General features: G+C 43.8%; 1 protein-coding gene across 11 annotated transcripts in view; it reads left to right on the forward strand.

The window, feature by feature from the left end:
* The window catches only part of usp9 (ubiquitin specific peptidase 9), a 92,224-nt gene that overhangs the window by 27,908 nt on the left and 43,987 nt on the right, over positions 1–20,329 (forward strand). For 4 of the 11 annotated variants that reach the window (XM_055870288.1, XM_055870289.1, XM_055870292.1 and 1 more), the window contains exons 7-19: positions 1,684–1,799; positions 7,576–7,827; positions 8,027–8,165; positions 8,324–8,476; positions 9,379–9,483; positions 9,656–9,754; positions 12,363–12,470; positions 12,640–12,776; positions 13,438–13,476; positions 14,302–14,435; positions 18,273–18,363; positions 18,639–18,752; positions 18,931–19,159. In XM_055870288.1, the coding sequence (XP_055726263.1) occupies positions 1,684–1,799; positions 7,576–7,827; positions 8,027–8,165; positions 8,324–8,476; positions 9,379–9,483; positions 9,656–9,754; positions 12,363–12,470; positions 12,640–12,776; positions 13,438–13,476; positions 14,302–14,435; positions 18,273–18,363; positions 18,639–18,752; positions 18,931–19,159 (1,716 nt within the window). Of the gene's footprint in view, positions 1–1,683; positions 1,800–7,575; positions 7,828–8,026; positions 8,166–8,323; positions 8,477–9,378; positions 9,484–9,655; positions 9,755–12,362; positions 12,471–12,639; positions 12,777–13,437; positions 13,477–14,301; positions 14,436–18,272; positions 18,364–18,638; positions 18,789–18,930; positions 19,160–20,329 lie in introns of all 11 variants that reach the window. The other 7 variants (XM_055870286.1, XM_055870285.1, XM_055870287.1 and 4 more) reach the window with 3 other exon arrangements.

A 20,329-nucleotide genomic window follows, 5' to 3' on the forward strand; every position in this document is an offset into this window, starting at 1 on the left:
CGGGCGCAGTGCGAGCCAACCAAGGGGGCCAGGTACACGGTGTTTCCTCCGACACATTGGTGCGGCTGGCTTCCGGGTTGGACGCGCGCTGTGTTAAGAAGCAGTACGGCTGGTTGGGTTGTGCTTCGGAGGACGCATGGCTTTCGACCTTCAACTCTCCCGAGCCCGTACGGGAGTTGTAGCGATGAGACAAGGTAGTAATTACTAGCGATTGGATACCACGAAAATTGGGGAGAAAATGGGATAAATTTTTTTTTAAAAATAAAAAAAAGAGCGTCTTGTCTGCTAAATTAACAGAGCAATGCCATTACACAGTCATAGGCTTCTAGAAGCAAGCGGCGCTTCTGAGGTTAATGCCTTTTCTAAGCTTGAGTTCCACAATATAATATAACCAGTTGATATTACGGTTTCAATAAATTAATCTTAAATGGCACTTGCTTTTTTTATTGACTGAATTTATATGTGGGGAAATGTATCAATTAGGATTTATCTATAATGGTTATGATAAATTTGCTATTTTTGCGATCTGTTTGCATGTATACAAATTCAGTGCGACCCTTGTTCTAAAAATATATATATTTTTTTCCCATTCAATTACTCTAAATATCACATGGGTACTGGAACAGTTAAAATATTTCAAATGCCCATCCCTGGTTCCAGGGAGTGTTACCACTACAACTTACTCCTGTTTGCCAAGATCTTTTTCCAAATTCACCAATAAACCCCACTTTACTACATTTGCACACACTGTATATAGATTTTTCTATTGTGTTATGGACTGTACGTTTGTTTATTCCATGTGTAACTCTGTGTTGTTTGTGTCACACTGCTTTGCTTTATCTTGGCCATTTCGCAGTTGTAATTGAGAACATTTTCTCAACTTGCCTACCTGGTTAAATAAAAAATAAATGACTTGTAGCCAGGTGGATCAACTAAAATACATACTGAGGATTTTTTAATAAACTTATGTGCTGGGACTGATATTGGGGATACTGTGTGAATGTCTTTTTTTCTCCCATCTAAATCTCTTCATATCTGCACTATGAGAAATGTCTGAATACATTTTTTGAATTGAGACTAAATATAATATCCTCTGGATGTCTGTGATTGCCATAGGAACAGGGAACAGTCTTTTTTGTCGTCTGTTGGCCTGCAATTTATTTTCTTGGAACAAATCTACAGAGCAGTATTGTTTGCTCTGGGCTTGCCGCCTTAGGGCCAGCACACAGAAACAAAGGAGGATCCCTCCGTGTACTGCATAGAAAATGGAAGAGGCATGAAAATACAATAAAAGGATGCACTCGAGTGTTGTGGAGTTTAAATGAGAGTGGGCAATGCCAGGAAGAGTGTGATTTCTTCTATGAAAAGTGCGATGAATGGAGCGTGGGCCGGGGGGGGGTCAATGTGAACATTGTTGCGGAGGGAAGCCAAGGCGGCAGCTGCCTGTCTGCTGTAGATGGCAGGCAGCCCAATATGAACACTGCTGCAGCCTCTATGGGCATGTGGGTTGAATCAGAAGCCAACCAGTTCTCCTCAGATTGTCTCTTCAATCAACCCAAGCCTTTCTGTGTAATAGCTGTGAGATGAGAGGGATGTATTTGTATAGCTCAACAACTTGAGTGAATAGTGGTCGGATGGTGAGTGTCTTTACCAAGTGTGTTCTTTTTTGCTCTTTGTTTACAGGGCTGGTTGGTGGATTTAATAAACAAATTTGGCTCGTTAAATGGGTTTCAAACACTGCACGATCGCTTCATAGGTGGCCAAGCACTGAACGTCCAGATCATCGCCGCACTTATCAAGTGAGTTGGCCTGTGAACACACACACACTTTAATGCAGGGGTTTTCAAACTGGTCACTGCGTGGGGGTCTGTGAAATTTGCTTCAAAACTGCACAATGTTCTTATACCTTTCTAGTTGTTAGAGCTGTGGTGAGGTCAAAATTATGAGTCTACCAAATCTATTGATTTTAAAATGTTGATTACTTGCCATTACCATTCACCTGATAATAAGACGTTATTTTTGTTGTTGTTGTTGTTGTTGCTGACATATATGGGTGACCCTGGGTTGCCGGTTTCCCTGGGCAAGAAAAGGTTGAAAAACCCTGCTTTAATAGATTACATTTAATAGCATGTTTCACTACATTTCCAAGTGCTTTCTACATCACACTCGCCGCTGTATTTATTTGGACAGTGAAGCTACATTTGTTAAATTTGGCTTTATACTCCAGTATTTTTTGATTTGAGAACATATACGAGGCGACAGTACATAATGTCACCTTTTCTTCAATGGTATTTCCATACATATGTTTTACAGTTTAGAAATGAAAGCACTTTATGTATCTAGTCCCCCCACAAATTCACTTTATATGAAACATTCAGACCCCTTGACTTTTTCCACATTTTGTTATGTTACAGCCTTATTTAAAAATGGATTACATTTAAAAAAAATCCTCAGCAATCTACACACAGTACTCCATAATGAGAAAGTGAAAACAGGTTTTTAGAATTTTTGGGGAAATGTATTCAAAATAAATAAGAGACTTTGCTATGAGACTCGAAATTGAGCTCAGGTGCATCCTGTTTCCATTGATCATCCTTGAGATGTTTCTACAGGTTGATTGGAGTCCACCTGTGTTGAATTAAATTGATTGGACATGATTTGGAAAGGCACACACCTGTCTATATAAGGTCCCACAGTTGACAGTGTATGTCAGAGCAAAAACCAAGCCAAGAGGTCAAAGGAATTGTCCATAGAGCTCCGAGACAGGATTGTATAGAGGCACAGATCTGGGGAAGGATACCAGATCTGTGTCTTTAGTGAGCTAACCAGTTAGTTAACGTTAGCTCACGGTTTGTGTAGTCATACTTTTTCATATGGTGACATGCTAGCTTTAGTCCACCAGGGAAGGGATATTTAGCTAGCTCGGTAACATTAACTCACTATTTGTGTAGTCAGACTTGCTAGCTAACATTGTGTCGAGGCACAGATCTGGGGAAGGGTACCAAAAAATGTCAGCAGCATTGAAGGTCCTCAATAACACTGTGGCCTCCATCATTCTTAACTGGAATAAGTTTGGAACCACCAAGACTCTTCCTAGAGCCTGCAGCCCGGCCAAACTGAGCAATCGGGGGAGAAGGGCCTTGGCGGGCCAGGGCCTCAGGTGACCAAGAACCCGATGGTCACTCTGACAAAGCTCCGGAGTTCCTCTTGTTGAGATGGGAGAACCTTCCAGAAGGACAACCATTTCTGTAGTCTGTTTGGAATTTGCCAAAAGGCACTTAGACTCTCATGAGAAACAAGATTCTCTGGTCTGATGAAACCAAGATTCAACACTTTGGCCTAAAGTGAAGGTTCACCTTTCGACAGGACAACGACCCTAAGCACACAGCCAAGACAACGCAGGAGAGGCTTCGGGACGAGTCTCTGAATGTCCTTGAGTGGCGCCGCCAGAGCCTGGACTTGAACCCGATCTAACATCTCTGGAGAGACCTGAAAATAGCTATGCAGCGATGCTCCCCATCCAACCTGACAGAGCTTGAGAGGATCTGCAGAGAAGAATGGGAGGAACTCCCCAAATACAGGTGTGCCAAGCTTGTAGTGTCATACCCAAGAAGACTCGAGGATGTAATTGCTGCCAAAGATGCTTCAACAAAGTCCTGAGTGAAGGGTCTTGATACTTATGTAAATGTGATATTTATGTTTTTTATATTTAATACATTTGCAAAAAATCTGTTTTTGCTTTGTCATTATGGGGTATTGTGGGTAGATTGAGGGGGGGAAAACTATTTAATCAATTTTAGAATAAGGCTGAAACCTAACAAAATGTGGAAAAAGTCAAGGTCTGAATAGTTCCTGAAGGCTAACTCAACTCCATGCACCACCAGTGTATATCATCCCATTGTGTCATCAGTAAAGAAGGGCTCAGGTTGTTGCTCTGATGGCTGTCTTCATGACTAGATTGATGTTGTAATTTAGAAGATGCTTTAATGTGGCCCATACAACAATCAAACCCACAACTGTTTTTTTAATAAACATGCTTCAACATATAGACTCACCATCTACAGCTCCCCCCACCCGTCTACAGCTCCCCCCCACCTGTCTACAGCTCCCCCTCCCCGTCTACAGCTCCCCCTCCCCGTCTACAGCTCGCCCTCCCCGTCTACAGCTCCCCCTCCCCGTCTACAGCTCCCCCTCCCCGTCTACAGCTCCCCCTCCCCGTCTACAGCTCCCCCTCCCCGTCTACAGCTCCCCGCCACCCGTCTATAGCTCCCCGCCACCCGTCTACAGCTCCCCCCACCCGTCTACAGCTCCCCGCCACCCGTCTACAGCTCCCCCCACCCGTCTACAGCTCCCCGCCACCCGTCTACAGCACCCCCTCCCCGTCTACAGCCCCCCCCACCCGTCTACACCCCCCCCCCACCCTTCTACAGCTCCCCCTCCCCGTCTACAGCTCCCCCGTCTATCCCATCTTCTTAAACACTAACACAGTGATTCTCTCTTTCTGAGCTCCTACATCTAGATTCTATACTCCTGTCTAATTTTCATGGTCATGTATGGTCATGTAAGGTATGGTCATGAAAATCCTGGAAAACTCCTGGAATTTTATAATGGTGTTTTACAGGCCTGGAAAATATTTGGAAAATTATCAAATCCAAAAAGGTTTGGAAAAGTAATTGAAATGTATTTAATAATTTATGTTAATGTAAGTTATTTAGCCACGCTTTTTAAATATTTTGTCAATCAAATAAAATCCACATATCAGCCAGGATCGGAATGACACTTTAGCGTGTCTTTGTTTGCGCGCATCACCTGCATGTGTGCAAGACGAGTGGGCCGTAACTAAAGGAGAGACAGTAGGACATTGCAGCAGCAAGTAGGCCAATAAAATATGATAGAGAACAGACTAATAACTAGGTAGCCAATTCAAAACATTTTTTTGTACCCTCTAGTTTACTGTTTATCTATTATTAGCATGTATTCATGTCCCAAAAAACTTTCCACCAACACTCGCGAATAAGGCCATTCAAAGTTGATTTACTTTTTTGAACGATTCATATGATTAATTTAAATGATTCTTTTTGATTTAACTAACAATTCACTCCGCCATTATATTAGTTGGGATTCGGTTCAATTGCGGTTAATTTAGTCATGTGAATCAAAATACATTTTTGAAACGGGAACTGTAATTTTAAGAAACAATATTTGATGTAGCCTTGGATTATGTGGCTTCAACTTGTTTTGTAGATACTTCCAATTGATTTGGGCATCCAATGTATGGGACATTGCAGGCTAACTAGCATCTATTGAGTTGCAAAGTAAACACTTTTAAGATAGACTAAATATGACTAAACTCGAAAAATGTCATAAAGAAAGTACAGTGAGGAGAACAAGTATTTGATACACTGCCGATTTTGCAGGTTTTCCTATTTACAAAGCATGTAGAGGTCTGTCATTTTTATCATAGGTACACTTCAACTGTGAGAGATGGAGTCTAAAACAAAAATCCAGAAAATCACATAGTAGGATTTTTAAGTAATTAATTTGCATTTTATTGCATGACATAAGTATTTGATACATCAGAAAAGCAGAACTTAATATTTGGTACAGAAACCTTTGTTTGCAATTACAGAGATCATACGTTTCCTGTAGTTCTTGACCAGGTTTGCACACACTGCAGCAGGGATTTTGGCCCACTCCTCCATACAGACCTTCTCCAGATCCTTCAGGTTTTGGGGCTGTCGCTGGGCAATACGGACTTTCAGCTCCCTCCAAAGATTTTCTATTGGGTTCAGGTCTGGAGACTGGCTAGGCCACTCCAGGACCTTGAGATGCTTTTTACGGAGCCACTCCTTAGTTGCCCTGGCTGTGTGTTTCAGGTCGTTGTCATGCTGGAAGACCCAGCCACGACCCATCTTCAATGCTCTTACTGAGGGAAGGAGGTTGTTGGCCAAGATCTCGCGATACATGGCCCCATCCATCCTCCCCTCAATACGGTGCAGTCGTCCTGTCCCCTTTGCAGAAAAGCATCCCCAAAGAATGATGTTTCCACCTCCATGCTTCCCGGTTGGGATGGTGTTCTTGGGGTTGTACTCATCCTTCTTCTTCCTCCAAACACGGCGAGTGGAGTTTAGACCAAAAAGCTCTATTTTTGTCTCATCAGACCACATGACCTTCTCCCATTCCTCCTCTGGATCATCCAGATGGTCATTGGCAAACTTCAGACGGGCCTGGACATGCGCTGGCTTGAGCAGGGGGACCTTGCGTGCGCTGCAGGATTTTAATCTAGGACGGCGTAGTGTGTTACTAATGGTTTTCTTTGAGACTGTGGTCCCAGCTCTTTTCAGGTCATTGACCAGGTCCTGCCGTGTAGTTCTGGGCTGATCCCTCACCTTCCTCATGATCATTGATGCCCCACGAGGTGAGATCTTGCATGGAGCCCCAGACCGAGGGTGATTGATCGTCATCTTGAACTTCTTCCATTTTCTAATAATTGCGCCAACAGTTGTTGCCTTCTCACCAAGCTGCTTGCCTATTGTCCTCTAGCCCATCCCAGCCTTGTGCAGGTCTACAATTTTATCCCTGATGTCCTTACACTGGTCTTGGCCATTGTGGAGAGGTTGGAGTCTGTTTGATTGAGTGTGTGGACAGGTGTCTTTTATACAGGTAACGAATTCAAACAGGTGCAGTTAATACAGGTAATGAGTGGAGAACAGGAGGGCTTCTTAAAGAAAAACTAACAGGTCTGTGAGAGCCGGAATTCTTACTGGTTGGTAGGTGATCAAATACTTATGTCATGCAATAAAATGCAAATGAATTACTTAAAAATCATACAATGTGATTTTCTGGATTTTTGTTTTAGATTCCGACTCTCACAGTTGAAGTGTACCTATGATAAAAATGACAGACCTCTACATGCGTTGTAAATAGGAAAACCTGCAAAATCGGCAGTGTATCAAATACTTGTTCTCCCCACTGTATGTGAGCTTGCTTCAACTGAATATCAAGATTTGTAACCTAACATAGCCATTTGCTCTTTGATATATTGAATAAGCAAATTTTTTTCAAAAGACAAACGTATTTGGTTGTCATGTTTCAATGTTATACATCAAGGGTGGTCAACCATCCTCCCTGAGAGCTAATGGGTGTGCAGGCTTTTATTGCAATCCCCTTATAACTAACCACATTTTAGAAATTAACTGCTCAATCAGATCTTGATTAACTGTTTGAGCAGGGCTTGATCAACAGTAGCCCTCCAGACTTAGGGTTGACCATGTGTTTTATACAGTTGCCTAACAGGTATTCTATGTGGGGGGTTAAGTGCCTTGCACAACGACAGAAGATGGTACATGGGATCAGAGAGCATCCTCCCAGTATCGATACCACATCAGGCATACTTTTTTAAACATACGTGGAGATGCCGCCAATTGTTGGTCATGGAAATTTGGTTAAAAGTCATGGAGAGTCATGGAAAAGTCATGGAATTCCATCTGTTAAAATGTGTATGAACCCTATATAGAGCTATGGGAACGACATGGTCTACTGGATGTGTTGCGACTGTTTTGTGTTGTCCTCCAGGCCTTTTGGGCAGTGTTACGAGTTCCTCACATTGCACACGGTGAAGAAGTACTTCCTGCCCATCATCGAGATGGTTCCTCAGTTTCTGGAGAACCTGACAGATGAGGAGCTGAAGAAGGAGGCCAAGAACGAAGCCAAAAATGACGCCCTGTCCATGATCATCAAGTCCCTAAAGAACCTGGCCTCCAGGGTGCCTGGGCAGGAGGAGACCGTGAAGAGTTTAGAGATTTTTAGGTTAAAAATGATTCTTAGGTGAGTTCGCGTCAGACCAAACTGTCTTAAAGCTTTTGTTTTAAAACACCTGCCTTTCAAACTGTTGGCTGAATGCTAACCTGAGATGTGCACAAATCATGTATTAATGTCAATAAGGGTTTTGTAGTCTTTAGTTAGGGATTGCCCCAATGTGAACTATTTGTTGATAGTAATCTGTGGTGGTTGTTTTCATCTGCAGGTTATTGCAAATTTCCTCTTTTAATGGCAAAATGAATGCACTAAATGAAGTAAACAAGGTAATCTCAAGTGTGTCCTACTACACACATCGACATGGCAACCCTGAGGAGGAGGAGTGGCTTACTGCAGAACGCATGGCGGTGAGTTAACCACCAACCTATCAAATGTATTTTTATAACGAGCGATTTTGTCACAAAGTGCGTAATATAGAGAGTATACCTTGGTGTTGTTTCTGGTGGCATAGTCGGCAGAACTGTTGGTGTTTGAGTGGAGATTGAAAGATGCCTCTGTCTCTCAGGAGTGGATCCAGCAGAACCACATCCTGTCCATCGTGCTGAGGGACAGTCTGCACCAGCCTCAGTACGTAGAGAAACTAGAGAAGATACTTCGCTTCGTCATCAAAGAGAAAGCTCTTACCATGCAAGACCTGGACAACATCTGGGCTGCACAGGTACTGTATGTTTGTGTACGTGTTTGTGTACGTGTTTGAAGAGAGAGCATTTGATTATCACACACATCGTGCATGGTTCAGTTGAAAGGGATATGACCTATAACTAGGGCGACGCTTTTTTGTGTACTTGTTAGCAAGTATTTCCAGCATTATCCACTAGAATTGCTGCAGGTAAAAAAATCATAGGAAATGTGCTGTAATTGACACAAGCTGTCTCCAATCAATGTCTGGTTGTGCGTGTGTTTGGTTGCGTGATTGGCTGAGTCAGGGGAGGCGTAGCTCGGTGAATCTTAATCTCACAAAACCTATTATTTGTCAGGGAATACGATTTGTAGATCAGTGATTCTATACCTCTCCAACAGATTTAGAAGTTGTAGCAAAAAAACTGGTAAATTCAATGCAGTTAAAGGGGAAAGTCAATGAAACCAACCATGGAGTTATATTCTAGTGAATTTGGGGGGTAGCCCAGACTGGAACTCGAACCTGGGTCCAGCAACTGTCAAGCCAACACCTTAAGTGGCAGAGCTACGCATTCTCTGGTCCCTCCGCCAAACACAAACACACAACCAGACATTGATTGGTTGATTTGGAGATGGCTTGTGTCAATTACAAAATATTTCCTAGGATTTCTTACCTGCAGCAACACTAGTGGTTAATGCTGGAAATACCGGTATAAGCACAGTGCCTCAAAAAGTGCTCTAAAAGCAGAATGGGAAATCCCTTGTGTCTTAGCTGGGGCATTTCCAGGTCATTGGGTTTGATTGCCTGAAAACGCACTTTCTTAAGCATCCATTAAATGATGTTTATGTGCTCCTGCATCGTCTCTATCGGAGGCTGGAAACAGATGGTAATCCAGCAGTGTGATTGTTTACATGTTTGTTGACACTTTGTTCCACCCGCAGGCTGGTAAACATGAGGCCATCGTGAAGAACGTCCACGACCTCCTGGCCAAGCTGGCCTGGGACTTCTCTCCTGAGCAGCTCGACCACCTCTTTGACTGCTTCAAGGTGAGAGACTTCTCTCCGTGCGCGCACACACACACACACACACACACACACACACACACACACACACACACACACACACACACACACACACACACACACACACACACACACACACACACACACACACACACACTGCTCTCCTAACCCCCGTGGTGGTGTTTGTGGCCTGCAGGCGAGTTGGACAAACGCTAGTAAGAAGCAGCGTGAGAAGCTGCTGGAGCTGATCCGTCGTCTGGCGGAGGATGACAAGGATGGAGTGATGGCCCACAAGGTAATCAGGGCTCAACATTCAGGTCAATTTGCCAGTCCAGACGGGGTCAGTGCCAAATGAAAGCTACTGGCCCGAATGGAACAAAATACTGACCAGGTCAAGATCTGACAGGAAAGCGAATGATGCGAGCATAATTTCAATAGCAGGTGGTTTTATCTTTCATTAGGTTGTAGCAAGTATCCTATACAGGGTTCATACAGACAAATTCAAGGACTTTCAAGCACTTCATTGTAATTTTCAAGGACCTATATGTTATATTTCATTGTAATAGACGAAAGAAATAAAACTCCCCCCCCAAAAAAATGTTCGAAAAAGTTTACATTAACATAATTAAAATTATTTTATAGGCCTTCCCAACAGCATTATGCGTTGACATTGACATGTATTTTTATATTCTAAAATAGGTCAGAATGTGGGCATTGCCTGACTATATAGACTGCATGCAGCGATAGATGTTCCTGACACAAAAACACTCATGAAGTCTGTCCATGTAGTAGCTAGTCAGTCTCGCCATTTGAGATGTTGAAGAGTTATTGTATGCTTGAAACGAGAAAGTGAGCAAAAAACGGGTTCCCTTCGTAATAATATATCCGTACATGGTGTTACCCCAACAAAAGCAACCGAAAAGCGCAGCACCTATCAATTGAAATGGCTTGAAACAAATGAAAGCGGCTACATCTCTCATAAAAACGGATCATAAAGGAAATCATAAATCGGAGCCGTTGAACTTCTAAATCGGCTACCAGCATGTCAAGGACTTTTCAAGTACCAAATAGCCTAAATGTCTGAATTCAAGGTGGGCTATTCCATGATGACTGAATTGCACATCGCAAATGTTCCAAGACTTTTATTTATTTATTTTATATATTTATTTTAATTTTAAATTTTACCCCCTTTTCTCCCCAATTTTCGTGGTATCCAATTGCTAGTAATTACTATCTTGTCTCATCGCTACAACTCCCGTACGGGCTCGGGAGAGACGAAGGTCAAAAGCCATGCGTCCTCCGAAACACAACCCAACCAAGCCGCACTGCTTCTTAACACAGCGCACCTCCAACGCGGAAGCCAGCCGCACCAATGTGTCGGAGGAAACACCGTGCACCTGGCTCCCTTGGTTAGCGCGCACTGCGTCCGGCCCGCCACAGGAGTCGCTGGTGCGCGATGAGACAGGGATATCCCTACCGGCCAAACCCTCCCTAGCCCGGACGACGCTAGGCCAATTGTGCGTCGCCCCACGAACCTCCCGGTTGCGGCCGGCTGCGACAGAGCCTGGGCGCAAATCCAGAGTCTTTGGTGGCGCAGCTAGCGCTGCGATGCAGTGCCCTAGACCACTGCGCCACCCGGGAGGCTTGTTCCAAGACTTTTTACATACCTGGTTTACATACCCTTTCTGGCCTTAGCCTTTACAGGTAGATATCATAACTTGCAACATCTTTCCTACCTCTTTCCTATCGCTGTCGGTCTTCGGTGAGCTGCTCCACGAAACAATCAGCTGTTGGAGAGCTGTGTGCTCTCTCTGCCCAACAGATTATCTCAAACTAGGCTGTGTGAGGCGCGCGAGCGATTAAGCAATTTATACTGAACAAAAATATTAACGCAACATGCAACAATTTCAAAGATTTTTGTGAGTTACAGTTCTAATAAGGAAATAAGTCAATTGAAATCAATTCATTACGGCCTAATCTATGGATTTCACATGATTGGGCAGGGGTGTAGCCATGGGTGGGCCTTGGAAGGGAGCCAGGCCCAGCAAATCAGAATGTGTTTTACCCCCCCACAAAAGGGCTTTATTACAGGCAGAAATACTCCTCAGCCCCCCCTGCCACCCCCCACCAAATAATTCTGCAGGTGAAGAAGCTGGATGTGGAGGTTCTGGGCTGGCGTGGTTACACGTAGTCTGCGGTTGTGAGGCTGGTTAGGCGTACTGCCAAATTCTCTAAAAGGGTTGGAGGCAACTTATGGTAGAGAAATTAACATTCAATTATCTGGCAACAGCTCTGGTGGACATTCCTGCAGTCAGCAAGCTAATTGCACGCTCCCTCAAAACTTGAGACATCTGTGGCATTGTATTGTGACAAAAATGCACATTTTAGAGGGGCCTTTTATTGTCCCCAGCACAACTTGCACCTGTGTAATGATCATGCTGTTTAATCAGCGTCTTGATATGCCACACCTGTCAGGTGGCTGGATTATCTTGGCAAAGAAGAAATGCTCACTAACAGGGATGTTAACAAATTTGTGCACTACATTTGAGAGAAATAACCATTTTGTGCATATGTAACATTTCTGGGATTTTTTTCCCAGCTCATGAAACATGGGACCAACACTTTACATGTTGCACTTATTTTTGTTCAGTGTACATAACGAACTAGCAGCTTCGGGAATTCATATTTTTTAAACAGTTATATATCCTTAATAACCTTTTTTTCACTGGCCCAAGCGGACCACTGACTGGGATGGTAGACTGGCCCGAGGGGTTTCTTAAACCTCCCCTGGCCAGCGGGCAGCGCTGAATGTCGAGCATTGGTTAAAGAGATGTCTTATTCCAGCTCCTTGTGCTCTGTTTGGATAGAAGTACTGAAGGCTCCTCTCCTCCTCTCACCACAAGGTGCTGAACCTGTTGTGGAACCTGGCTCACAGCGATGACGTGCCTGTAGACATCATGGACCAGGCCCTCAGTGCTCACATCAAGATACTGGACTACAGTTGCTCTCAGGTAATACTAGGTACCGGTCAAGAGCCAGGCAAATGCTTTCCCACACGGCTCGAGGTACTGAAAACCAATCAATTAAGATTTATTTGAAGGGGTCTGTTGGAGTGTTCAGAAGAAGCGGCTTATGGCTGTGTGTGTGTTCCTTGAATACGGATGTTCGTGTTCATTTTAGGATCGAGACACGCAGAAGATCCAGTGGATCGATCGCTTCATAGAAGAGTTGCGCACCAATGACAAATGGGTGATTCCTGCACTAAAGCAGATCCGAGAGATCTGTAGCCTGTTCGGAGAGGCTCCTCAGAATCTCAGGTAAGGAGATGGTCAGAGTTCAATTACGGGCTTGGAGGAGGGACATAGTTGAACATGCTAGTGATTGACAAATATATGGAAACAGAATGAGTACAAATGGAGTATTATTCAGGAGGGAACAGATAGAAATGCACAGTGTAGAGCAGACGTTTTTTGTCATGTACAAAAGGGATTTGTCAGCTCAATACTTTACGTTTCTATCTGCAACATTTTAAATAGTTAAATATTTCACCCCACTTAAAAAAGGACCATTTTTGTTGTGCTGAGAATGCTATGCTTGGTTATACATTTACTCTACGCCTTTAAAGCATGGCTTTGATTTTTCACATAGCTGACAGAGATGTCTCTGGCATTTTAATCAAATTTCCAGAGAGGCTGAGGCATGCCAACTCTTTTGTAAACAGGGATTTTATGTCAACAGTCTGTGACTTGACCTTGCCATCCAGCCTGACCAGGTTTTCAGTAGCGCTTAGACAGGGAGCATTCTTAAAGACTAAAACTGAGCGAATGTATCTTGCTTCTTAAACGCTGAGCTCTCAAAGTAGCATGGAGGTTGTTGAATAAGGTGCTGCTTTTAATAACAACGTGCAGTTGTACTGACTGAAATAGTACAAGTAAATGCAGCAAATATGTAGCACACCACATGCCTGTTGTTTTTCAGAAAGAAAATTCCTATTAACATACAAACGAACTTAGCGGGGTAAGTTGACAGCTAATTTGGGGATATTATGGCAATATTTTTATAAATTGTAAATAATTTCTAATTTACTCTCTCTCAGATGGTACAACAGATCTGTAATGTTTATTTTCATTCATTAATCTGCTTTAGCAAACCTCTCAGGGTAAATCTCAAATTACACCCTATTCCTTATACACTACTGTACTACCTTTGACCAGAGCCACAAATTACCACAAATAGTACACTACTTTTGACCAGAGCCACACAGGGCTCTTGTCAAGTAGTGCATTATTTGGGGAATTGGGTGCAAAAGTATTTCAATACATAGGGAAAAGGGTGTCACACTGAAATGCGTCTCTTTCTGCACCAACTCTTCATAGCGCCAATCACTGACTGTTTGCAGGGTGACATTTTGGGGGGCATTTCTGAGGGTGCTGCATACTCACATTTCCGAAACCACACAACATCCTAGTAATTTTAAGACTGAAATTCCTCAACAGTTCCCTTGCTACACACACACACACACACACACACCACACACCACACACCACACACCACACACCACACACACACACACACACAGATAATGGCTTACTGGTTAGAACAGTGGATATACCAATATTGCTTTCTATAAGCTACAGATGCAGATAACCAACAAAATTCCACTAATTGTACACACAAATCATTGTAATAATTTCATTAGTAGGAGTATAAGTTGAAGTTGTCTACTTGTCATAGACATGGTGGCTAAGTCTCTGAACTTTTGTATCTCTTTTCCACCCTCTCTCTCCATCTCTCTCTCCCTCCAACTATATTTCTCTCTTCACCTCACTCTCTGCTATACAGTCAGACCCAGAGGAGTCCTCATGTGTTCTATCGTCATGACCTGATCAACCAGCTCCAACACAACCATGCTCTGGTCACGCTGGTGGCTGAGAACCTTTCTGCCTACATGGAGACCATGAGGCAGTTCTCTAAAGGTACGGCTCATCTGACACATTAGATTCAATTTTCTCATTAATCACGATTGCCTCATTCTTGACTTTCAGACTTCTTTAGAAATACTACACTGAGTGTACAAAACATTAGGAGCACCTTCCTAATATTGAGTTGCACCCCCTTTTGCCCTCAGAACTGCCTCAATTCGTCGGGGCATGGACTCTACAAGGTGTCAAGTGTTCCACAGGGATGCTGGCCTATGTTGACTCCAATGCTTCCCACAGTTGTGTCAAGTTGGCTGGATTTCCTTTTTGTGGTAGATAATTTTCGATGTTCAGCGTGAAAAACCCAGCAACGCTGCAGGTCTTGACACAGTCAAACTGGTGCGCCTGGCACTTACTGCCAATACCCTGTTCAAAGGCTCTTAAATATTTTGTCTTGTCCATTCATCCTCTGAATGGCACACATACACAATCCATGTCTCAATTGTCTTGAGGCTTAAAAATCCTTCTCTCCTCCCCTTCATCTACACCAGTGGTCACCTTCCTTTTCTGAGTAAAGATCAGTTTCGCAGTCAAAAAGCAAGCCGAGATCTACCGCTCAGTTATTTTTCAACATGACTCAAATGTAACATTAACCCAATAAAAACAGTTCTGTAGGAAATGAAGTTTGTCCAGTAGGCAGGCCTAATACACTGCTCAAAAAAATAAAGGGAACACTTAAACAACACAATGTAACTCCAAGTCAATCACACTTCTGTGAAATCAAACTGTCCACTTAGGAAGCAACACTGATTGACAATAAATTTCACATGCTGTTGTGCAAATGGAATAGACAAAAGGTGGAAATTATAGGCAATTAGCAAGACACCCCCCAAAACAGGAGTGATTCTGCAGGTGGTGACCACAGACCACTTCTCAGTTCCTATGCTTCCTGGCTGATGTTTTGGTCACTTTTGAATGCTGGCGGTGCTCTCACTCTAGTGGTAGCATGAGACGGAGTCTACAACCCACACAAGTGGCTCAGGTAGTGCAGTTCATCCAGGATAGCACATCAATGCGAACTGTGGCAAAAAGGTTTGCTGTGTCTGTCAGCGTAGTGTCCAGAGCATGCAGGCGCTACCAGGAGACCGGCCAGTACATCAGGAGACGTGGAGGAGGCCGTAGGAGGGCAACAACCCAGCAGCAGGACTTCTACCTCCGCCTTTGTGCAAGGAGGTGCACTGCCAGAGCCCTGCAAAATGACCTCCAGCAGGCCACAAATGTGCATGTGTCTGCTCAAACGGTCAGAAACAGACTCCATGAGGGTGGTATGAGGGCCCGACGTCCACAGGTGGGGGTTGTGCTTACAGCCCAACACCGTGCAGGACGTTTCGCATTTGCCAGAGAACACCAAGATTGGCAAATTCGCCACTGGCGCCCTGTGCTCTTCACAGATGAAAGCAGGTTCACACTGAGCACATGAGCACATGTGACAGACGTGACAGAGTCTGGAGACGCCGTGGAGAACGTTCTGCTGCCTGCAACATCCTCCAGCATGACCGGTTTGGCGATGGGTCAGTCATGGTGTGGGATGGCATTTCTTTGTGGGGCCGCACAGCCCTCCATGTGCTCGCCAGAGGTAGCCTGACTGCCATTAGGTACCGAGATGAGATCCTCAGACCCCTTGTGAGACCATATGCTGACACATGCACATGTGTGGCCTGCTGGAGGTCATTTTGCAGGGCTCTGGCAGTGCACCTCCTTGCACAAAGGCGGAGGTAGAGGTCCTGCTGCTGGGTTGTTGCCCTCCTACGGCCTCCTCCACGTCTCCTGATGTACTGGCCGGTCTTCTGGTAGCGCCTGCATGCTCTGGACACTACGCTGACAGACACAGCAAACCTTTTTGCCACAGTTCGCATTGATGTGCCATCCTGGATGAACTGCACTACCTGAGCCACTTGTGTGGGTTGTAGACTCCGTCTCATGCTACCACTAGAGTGAGAGCACCGCCAGCATTCAAAAGTGACCAAAACATCAGCCAGGAAGCATAGGAACTGAGAAGTGGTCTGTGGTCACCACCTGCAGAATCACTCCTGTTTTGGGGGGTGTCTTGCTAATTGCCTATAATTTCCACCTTTTGTCTATTCCATTTGCACAACAGCATGTGAAATTTATTGTCAATCAGTGTTGCTTCCTAAGTGGACAGTTTGATTTCACAGAAGTGTGATTGACTTGGAGTTACATTGTGTTGTTTAAGTGTTCCCTTTATTTTTTTGAGCAGTGTATATTATCACAGCATATTGGCTATATGCCTGGCCTGCCAATATTGTTCTTCTCAGACCATATTATATTTCAAAACTCTAGCTTTGATAACAAAATTGATCCGTAGTTGGTGTACAACTTATGAGGCACAGCTGAAGTATAAACTGAAATAATTAGCAAATTAGCTTTTATTTTACTAGACTGATGGTACCTGCATCTGATGGTCATGGTGCTTTCAAGACATCTGGGTTAGGGTGGAAAACAGGGTAAAAAAACTAGGTCAAATGACGACGTCCGTGATGCTCCGGTCGAATTCCGAGTTGGATGACCGTTGAAAACTATTTTTCCCAGTCGGATCTATTTATTTATTTATTTATTTTTCAAATTCCCTGTTGTCTTGGTATTTGGTATTTTATTAGGATCCCCATTAGCTTTTGCAAAGCAGCAGCTACTCTTCCTGGGGTCCACACAAACATGAAACATTACATAATACAGAACATTAATAGACAAGAACAGCTCAAGGACATAACTACATACATATAAAAAAAAATGTCCTTGAGCTGTTCTTGTCTATTAATGTTCTGTATTATGTCGTGTTTTGTGTGGATCCCAGGAAGAGTGAACGTACTTAAGTCGGAGTTGTCAGAGTTCCCAGATGTTTTGAACATTGCATTTGTCTCAGCGAAGGGAAGGAGAGAGCAGCAGACGGTCATCCTCTCACGGTCCCCTGCCTTTCCTCCGGCGAGACTGAGCAGAGAGAGGGGACAGTCTTTCACCTGATGGCAAAACTCGAGTCACATCTGACTCAAGCTAAAATAAATGCTGTTCCTATGACCAGTGAAAGTGAAATATTCCTCGATATTAAAATGAACACGGTGAGCTTCTAATAAGAATACAAGTGCAGGGCTACTCATTCATTGCAGCGAGACTGGGAATAGGGAGAAGGGCTTTTATGTTTTAATATATATATATATTTTTACATGAACTCATAACAACAGCTCTTTGCTATATTCTTTGAGTCTCTCTCTGGTCATGGTTTTAAAAGTTATGACATTTCACATAGGCTAGTATCCAACTTGTAGGCACTGTGATTTGAGCTATCTGATTGGCCAGCGCAGTAGACTCGCTCGATTTAACCATAGATCTCCCGGTCTGCCGGGTAGGAGGAGTTAGTTGTTTCAGACATTTAAATTGTTCAAAATGGCAACACTTTGCCTACCCGGTGGGCAGGGCTTCTGAATCAAGTACACCTACCACCAACAGTGCAACGCAAATAATTAAAAAAATATGTGCAAGCATTTATCATTGGCTTTTCTACAGAAATGTTTGGTGATCCACTAGGAGTGCTTGAAGATCGACCAGTTGATTGCGATCGACCAGTTGGTGACCACTGATATGAAGTGGATTTAGCAAGTGGCCATGGCTTTCACCTGGTCAGTCTGTTATGGAAAGTAAAGAGCAGGTGTTCCTAATGTTTTGTACACTCAGTGTGTTTCTCTACGTTCTCTACCCTCTGTATCTAACCCTGAGCAGTTAGCTTTAGTTTTAGTTTTCCATTTGAAAAACATCAGTATTTGCGTGATATTCAAAGATGTACGTTGAGCCCTGATGTAGATGATCCTGTGTGTTATGTAGCTGAGCAGGCAGAGTTTGACCCTCAGACGGTGAGGGCAGGGAGCCGCTACAGCCACGTACAGGAAGTCCAGGAGAGACTCAACTTCCTGAGGTATGACATCACATCTGCGGGGTTGTATTAATTAGACACCAAACTGAAGAAAACACACTAAAACAGGCATGAGTCACTGTCTGTACTTGTCCAATAAGAAGCACTAATTGTTGTTTTACTTTGCAAAACGCTTTTAAAACGTTTTCCTTTACGTGACCTAATGAATACGACCCAGCTCCATCTTCATGAATATAATGAATGAAATTGAACCATGAACTACTAAGCCACTGTAGTCTGATCTTCATGGTTAATGTATGTGTCTGTGTTGTCCCCAGGTTCCTGCTGAAGGATGGCCAGTTGTGGCTCTGTGCTCCTCAGGCCAAACAGATCTGGAAGTGCCTGGCCGAAAACGCTGTCTTCCTATGTGATAGAGAGGCCTGCTTCAAATGGTACGCTGCCATCATCAATATTATCACCTCGAAAGGGTGAATATGGCTCCAACATGTTTCAATTTATGTTATTTCCTTTCTGTCATGGAGAACAAGTCAAATATTCAACATTTTCTCAACTTGAATGTTCTCAACAACAACAACTAAACACCCACTCAACTCTGTTGTTCATCCCCAGGTACTCCAAGCTGATGGGAGATGAGCCAGACCTGGACCCAGACATTAACAAGGACTTCTTTGAGAACAACGTACTCCAGCTGGACCCGTCTCTGCTCACAGAGAACGGCATGAAGTGCTTCGAGAGGTTCTTCAAGGCTGTCAACTGCCGGGAGGGAAAGCTGGTGGCCAAACGCAGGGCCTACATGATGGACGACCTGGAGCTCATAGGACTGGACTACCTCTGGAGGGTGAGTTATTAGCCTTTTCACTATAACAGACAGCTGTTGTTACTCGTAAGTAGGGCTGGGAATTGGCAGGGACCTCAATGTCGATATTATCACGATACTTAGGTGTTGATACGATATGTATTGCGATTCACACAATTGTGCGTGTGTGTGTGTGTGTGTGTGTATATATATATCTCACACACACACACACACACACACTACAAGTCAAAAGTTTGGACACCATCTCATTCAAGGGTTTTTATATATTTTTATTATTTTCTACATTGTAGAATAAAATGATATGAAATAACACATATGGAATCATGTAGTAACCAAAAAAGTGTGAAACAAATCAAAATATATTTAAGATTTTAGATTCTTCAAAGTAGCCACCCTTTGCCTTGATGACAGCTTTGCACACTTGGCATTCTCTCAACCAGCTTCACCTGGAATGCTTTTCCAACAGTCTTGAAGGAGTTCCCACATATGCTGAGCACTTGTTGGCTGCTTTTCCTTCACTCTGCGGTCCAACTCATTGCAAACCATCTCATTTGGGTAGAGGTCAGGTGGTTGTGGAGGCCAGGTCATCTGATGCAGCACTCCATCACTCTCCTTCTTGGTTAAATAGCTCTTACACAGCCTGGAGGTCTGTTGGGTCATTTTCCTGTTGAAAAACAAATGACAGTCCCACTAAGCGCAAACCAGATGGGATGGCGTATCGCTGCAGAATGATGTGGTAGGCACGCTGGTTAAGTGTGCCTTAAATTCTAAATAAATCACTGACAGTGTCACCAGCAAAGCACCCCTACACCATCCACCACCTCCTCCATGCTTCACAGTGGGAACCTCACATGCGGAGATCATCCGTTCACCTACTCTGCGTCTCACAAAGACACGGCGGTTGGAACCATTCCGGTCTAATGACCATTCCTCATGTTTCTTGGCCCAAGCAAGTCTCTTCTTATTATTAGTGTCCTTTAGTGGAGGTTTCTTTGCAGCAATTTGACTATCAAGGCCTGATTCACACAGTCTCCTCTGAACAGTTGATGTGCCTGTTACTTGAACTCTGTAAAGCATTTATTTGGGCTGCAGTCTGAGGTGCAGTTAACTCTAATGAACTTATCCTCTGCAGCAGAATTAACTCTGGGTTTTCCTTTTCTGTGGTGGTCCACATGAGAGCCAGTTGTATCA

The sequence above is a fragment of the Salvelinus fontinalis genome, chromosome 19 (assembly GCF_029448725.1).
Source record: "Salvelinus fontinalis isolate EN_2023a chromosome 19, ASM2944872v1, whole genome shotgun sequence".
NCBI lineage: Eukaryota > Metazoa > Chordata > Actinopteri > Salmoniformes > Salmonidae > Salvelinus > Salvelinus fontinalis.